The sequence below is a fragment of the Ursus maritimus genome, unplaced genomic scaffold, assembly GCF_017311325.1.
Source record: "Ursus maritimus isolate PB19 unplaced genomic scaffold, ASM1731132v1 scaffold_2, whole genome shotgun sequence".
NCBI lineage: Eukaryota > Metazoa > Chordata > Mammalia > Carnivora > Ursidae > Ursus > Ursus maritimus.
In genome coordinates, this window is record NW_024424452.1 from 52,462,697 (window position 1) to 52,468,696 (window position 6,000).

Below are 6,000 nucleotides of genomic sequence, written 5' to 3' on the forward strand. Positions count from 1 at the left end.
ATACACCACACAAAATGGTCCAATTCATACTCCCATCTAATGAAGATAACTTTCCGATTATCTTTCTATCCAATGCTCTCATTTTAATCTCCTTTTGATCATACAGATATTTGATTCTTAGGGTATTACTTTTAAAATGATACTCCTCGCAATAATTTGGTAACCTAAAATAGATACCAGGGTTACAGGGTTTCTCAACATGCACATTACTGACAATTCTTTGATGTGTATGCTGGTAGTGATGAGTGGAGGGTAACTGTCCCGTACATTCGAGGATGGGTAGCACCCGTCCCTGGCCTCTCCCCACGACATGCCAGTGGCACGCCTTCCCTACCAGACATGACAGCCAGACATCGCCACAGGTTCCCTGGGAGGTGGGGGCGAGGGCAAAATCACCACCTGTTAGAACCCCAACACTGCCTGGTTTGTTATAATGAAAACAAGTGAGAGGAAAGATAGAAAATGAAACTTTGTCTCCTTCTTTCTTTCTTTTTTTTGATTGTCCAAGCCTCTACAGATATTAACTGTCCATCATCGGGATTCTCACTTTAGTGAATGGAATCACTCTCGAGATTTCTAAAGCTTTGTGCAGTGTCTTTCAAACAGATGTACCCTGAACTTCAGATGGCTTGTCAAAAGGACTAGGGCGTCCACTAATTCCCACTGGGTAAGCTATCAGTAAACCTTAGCATAACTCCACTTTGAGCCTTAAACTAACAGCATGTGAAAAGATCAAGAGGAATAAATTCAAAACTAATCAGACCCCTTCTTTAAATGTTGACACAGTATTATTTATATCCCATAAATACCTTCTTGACTAAAATTCATCCTGCAAGATTGGCACCTGGCCAGTTCTATTCATATTTACTGTATTTATACAGTATACCGGGCCAAGGATAATATTTAAAACAAAATATGCCTAAGGGCATATACAATATCTCTTATATTTTTACTTTTAAATCTCCACATTGCTAAAAATATGTAGTCTGAACTGTATAAAATGTCCCACAAAGGGCTATCAGCGATCTGTAATGATATATAGCTCATTGAGTATAATTAGAGCATATTTGTAATATTTGAGCTGAAGTCACTCCCTGAACACTAATAAGCTGGTGGTAAAAAATGAACCAGTGATCTTTCCCATGCCTTCATCTCTGAGGCTTATGACCCTTGCCAGATTCACTGCAAGAAATGACAGCACACTCCCTCCCTTCAGCCACTTCAGAGATGCCTGAGTTAAAAGTTGGGCGGAAAAGTCCTAAAGAGGGAAAGCTGGTATATAAGCCAATGCTGTACTTTCAGTTTGCTCTTTAAAAATATGGTGGAGTGATTTCTTCTTTCTTCCTTTTTTTTGGAAGGGTTCACTATATTCCAGTATAACTAGAAAGTGCTGGAAAATCAGTTAACCTACTTTCTATAAAATTATCCACAGTTCTTGCACAGTAGTACCCAACCTGCTCTTACTATGCTTTTCTGCCCCTAAACTTCCATAGAAGCCGGTATTCTTTGTATGAAAACGGAGAGCATACTTCTTTTATACAGCACTGATCAGATCTTTTAATCTATTTGGTGGCTGGAGGTGGGATGGAGTAGAGAATCCACACACTGATCTTAAATATCATCCTCTGAAATCCTAACATTCTGAGAATGTTTCCGGTTTGGGGATGATCATTATCCCGGGTTGGATCATCTGGGCTCTTTGGACTCAGGTGTGCTGGAAAGAACAAAGAATCAATGCCCTCTTGGGTAACTAGCTCTCTCCACACCTGTCTAATGATGAGGAAGAGATCAGACCTCCTGTCTGTTATAAAAGTACTGGCAATTCATTTGAACTTCCTCTGCACGTAAACATGGTTCAGCTTCTATATAACCTACTTTACTTGCTCGCCTGCCCAAATACCAGTAGAACGGATACACGTGCTTGAGAAAGCAAACTGACTCAACTCTCTGTTTGGTCTCAATCATTCTGGACCAATTACAGTGAACTTGCTTTCCTAATGTCTTCTTGGCTCCACCCCAGGGAGAAAACTTTACTTCCCAAGGGGAATAACCAGGGCTGTGTGTATTTATCACCCCTGTTGTGGACGGTGCCTAATTACAATAATGAAACCATCCTGCTTGCCAGGATCTCCCACATCTGCTCTGCTTGTGGACAGAGAAGGTGCAGCAAAAAGAAAGGTGGCCAGGAAGACTGGCGGGAGATTCAGGGGCTGACATTCTAACACTGTCAAGTACAAGACATGGCAAGTCACAGAACTAGGATTTGTCAAACTAAAAATAAATATTAAAAAAGAAGAGCACCACCCTGCAATTAGAACCTCTAGGATAAAACTACTAAGATGGCCATATTATCTATTTAGGCAAGACACAGAGACTCTGTGAAGGCAGCCAGCAAGTATATAGGGCATGGAAAGGGGAGGAGAGAAATGGGCAACCAATGAAAAGTTTATGACTTGGGATTTGGAATACGCATGTTGAAGCTTTTTTTCTTCTTCTTCTTCCTGGTATTTAACCCTCTCAGGTATCACTGGATGCTGCTGCTTCTTTTTTCTTTCTTTCTTTCTTTCTTTCTTTTTTTTTCCCCCCTTAAGAACTTGGAAATCATTCTCAGCTAACTGTCCTCTTCCCTTCCCCCCAGAGGAACTGCACGATCAATCACTTCACTCCCACTGCTACTGTATGCCAGCTGGTTTTGAGGACGCTGCCCTCAGATTAGCCAGTTCAAAAAAAAAAAAACAAAACCGGGCTGTCTTCTACTCTGTGAGATTTAGGAAAGCACGGAAATAACTGCAAGGAAGCCTAAGAAAGCTCGGGGAGCCGAGGGCTCAAGAGTAAGAAAGATACGGTAAACCCGTAGAAGAATGATCTGCTCCACCAGCGATCTTAAGAAGACAGGTCTGAGGGAATTCTGAAAAATAACGCGAAGTAAAACACTTTTTAACATCGTCAGAAACGACGTTGCCCTTTCTACCACTCCAGGTGAAATCAAAGGGGGACGTGGTGACAAGATCTCGCCTTTGGGGAGTGTAAACACCCAGCTGTGGCAAGAGATGCAAAAATTGAGGGTTCCGAGGTATTTTTCGAGGGGTCTCCAAATCGGGTTTTGTCTTGGCGATGCTGACATTTTTAGGGGCCTTAGAGACAATAGGGAAGGCTTGGGGAACCCGCTGATAGGTCGGCCCCGGAAAGGGGCGCCTTCCGGAGAGGCTAGCTTTGAGCCACTTTTTTTTAACCCTTCGTGCGCCAATTCGGCGGGCTCCACGCCGCCCGCAGCAAAGAAAACAAGCCCACCGAGACGTCCCGGTTTAACTCGGCCCTAGGGAGCGCCTCTCGTTTGACAGAGGTGGGGGGCTGAGTCCTGGCTGGTGGCCGGGAAGAGACTTTCAGGGGCCAGAAGGAGAGCATTAACGCCTCGTACGGGACCGAGGCGTTGGGGGAAGGGAGACATGGAGAAAATCAAGTCGAAAGTCGCCAACTGCAAGTCTAGCGTTCTCAGGCACACAACTGGCAAAGAGGTGGGTGGGACGGAGGACCGGAGAGGGGGAGCGCAGACCCGGACCCGGAGCGGGAAGGGCCGTCCCTGGAGTCGTGGCGGCTCCGAGAGCCTCGGGCAGCGCTAAGCCTCAGGGAATGGAAACGAAAAAAGAGTACTTACTTTCCGAGGGGAAGAAGGGCGGCATGTCTATTTTGTAAACCTCCTTGGCGTAGTACTCCTCGTCGCTCCTCTCGCGCTCGCAAGCGGCCGCCCTCCGGCTCGCCTTCTCCTGGAGCAAGTCCCTGGTGCTGTTGTAGATGGAAATCACCTCCGGGGGGACTTCCTCGGGTTCGGGATAGTCTTCTGGGGGGCTGGTGAGCTTCAGCTTGCTCAGAATCTGCCCGCGGATCGCCTCGATCCTCTTGCGCATGAACTGGTCCATATCGAGCGTGCTGCAGGTAGACAGGCTGAGCGCGGCCGTGACCAGATGCAGGAACAGAAAAGCGCTCAGCACACAGTAGTGCATTTTTTTTAAAGGTGGAAAAAGTTAAAAAAAAAAAAAAAAGGTAAAAAAAACCTAAGAAAAAATCCCCAACAACTCTCAAGTACAGATCAGGTAGATTTTTTTTTTAATGCGAAACTTTTGCAAACAATCGAGAGTCAACGTCCAATAGAAAAAGGTATCTTGCTTGAATTCCTTTAAAAAGAAAATGCAAGTCGTTCCAAAAGTGGAAATATTAATACACGATGGGCAGGGGGAACCCTAACTATGGGGAGTAAGAAAAAGTTTTCTTGGAGCGACGAGATGGGGGGAAAAAAAGAGACGAGTGGCTATTAGGCAGGAATAAATTTAAGAGGAGGAAACGGAGTTCAGTGTGTCAGTTTCGGGTGCGGAGTGGCGGATCTGAACTCGGCTCCTCCAGCCAAAAGGGAAGAGATGAAAAGGTCCCGGGGCTGGCAGCTGGCGAGCTGGCGGGAGGGGCGCCGGGAGCGCTGTGCGGGGGGCCGCCGAGGCTGGCCGGGCGGTAATTTAGGTATTTAAAGAAGGAGCGGTTCGGCCCTGCCTTCCACTGCGGCGCTGAGAGCAGGAGCAGCCGCGGCTCCGGAGCCGAGAGGGCACACGTGTGTGAGCGTGTGAGTGTGTGAGCGAGTGTGTGTGCGCGCGCGCGTGTGCGCGCGCTGGGGGCGAGCCCGGCGCGCCGCGGGGAGGTGGCTGCGCTCCGCAGGGCGCTCGGGACTCGGTCGGGTCCTGCGCGGGCCGCGGCAGCGGCGGCAGAGGCGGCGACGATCCTGCTCCCGGAGCTGCGCGCGGTGGCCGACACCCCGGCCGGCGCGCGCCGACCTGCCCGGCTACTCCACGTTGTGCCGCCGCTCGCAGACGCGTCCAGCCTCCACCTCCCTCCTTCTCCTGCTCCTCCTTCTGCTCTCGCTCCAGACGCCAACCCGGCAACAGACGACCAGCTGCCGCCGTTGCCTTCAGCCCCGGGGACGCGCTGCCTAGGGAGTGTTATTCCTACGGGGGCTGCAACGGGGTACCTTGGACTCCCACCCTTTCCCACCCTCTCCTGGTTTCTCTTCCACTCGGACTTTCTCGCGGTGGGTAGGTGGGCACTTGGCACCCTGCAACAGACCCTCTCCTTTGCCTTTCTGCACTTTGTGCAGCCGGGCAACCCCTCACTTCGCTCCCGAATGGCTCCCTAGACCGTTATACTATGTTCTCCATCCCTTTCCCCGTGTCTCCGTCACTTGCATTCCTGCTCTTCTCTGTATTCCTTTTTCTGCCTCTCGCTACCTCTCCTGTCTGCCTTTCTCTCCCCTCTTTCTCTCTCGTCGGGAGGTTCTGGAGCTCCCCTCGGAGCGAACCTTCTGCTGCCACCAGATAACATCACGATCTTGCCCGGGAGGAGAGATTTATAAGTTCTCTCTGAACCACGTGTTTGCCTTCAACAAAGTGACGTGCTAGGATTACAGTCAGAAGTCCTCTCGTTTACTTAGACCACGAGCTCTCCCTGAACCGTTGAGGGGGTGTGGAAATGAGGACGGCTGTGGGGAAGGGAGGGAGGACGTGGAGTGTGCGCCCTGACAACAGTGATTTATGGTATTTACTTTATATAGTCATTTTGGACCCGTCTGTTGAAGGACAAGCTATCAAGCCTCCCGTTTTTACTTAGTGTGGCTCACTCACAGCCTCCCAAACTGAATCACTTGCTCTAGAAAGTCTTCCCTTCTGTATTGTACTCTCTTTCTCTCTCATGTGAATGAGCGTCAAGTAGTTTACTCAGGATCCCCCCAGCCCTGAGACATGCTTGCAATCTAAGATTCACCTCCTACCTTTTTAGTGGAATCATTTTCTGAGATCCCGTAACATTAGGCTAGTACCTCTATCTTAAAGCTTATCTTACTATGGTTTGTTAAGTTCACATTTGACTGTGAACTGCATGAAAACATGAAAACAGAGCCCCATCCTTTTTATCTAGAGAACGAAGTACACTTACTTGTTTCGCTGTTTGAATGAATTAATGAAT

The 6,000-nt window shown here is 48.5% G+C and overlaps 1 protein-coding gene across 3 annotated transcripts in view; it reads right to left on the minus strand.

The window, feature by feature from the left end:
- The window catches only part of TGFB2 (transforming growth factor beta 2), a 77,453-nt gene extending 72,913 nt beyond the window's left edge, over nucleotides 1–4,540 (minus strand). The window contains exon 1 of one of the 3 annotated variants that reach the window (XR_005836320.1): nucleotides 3,656–4,540. Coding sequence is in view for 2 of the 3 variants with exons in the window: in XM_008685675.2 (XP_008683897.1) it covers nucleotides 3,656–4,001 (346 nt within the window). In the remaining variant the exon portion in view is untranslated. The remainder of the gene's footprint in view (nucleotides 1–3,655) is intronic. The other 2 variants (XM_008685675.2, XM_008685674.2) reach the window with 2 other exon arrangements.
- Between the last annotated feature and the right edge of the window lie 1,460 nt (nucleotides 4,541–6,000).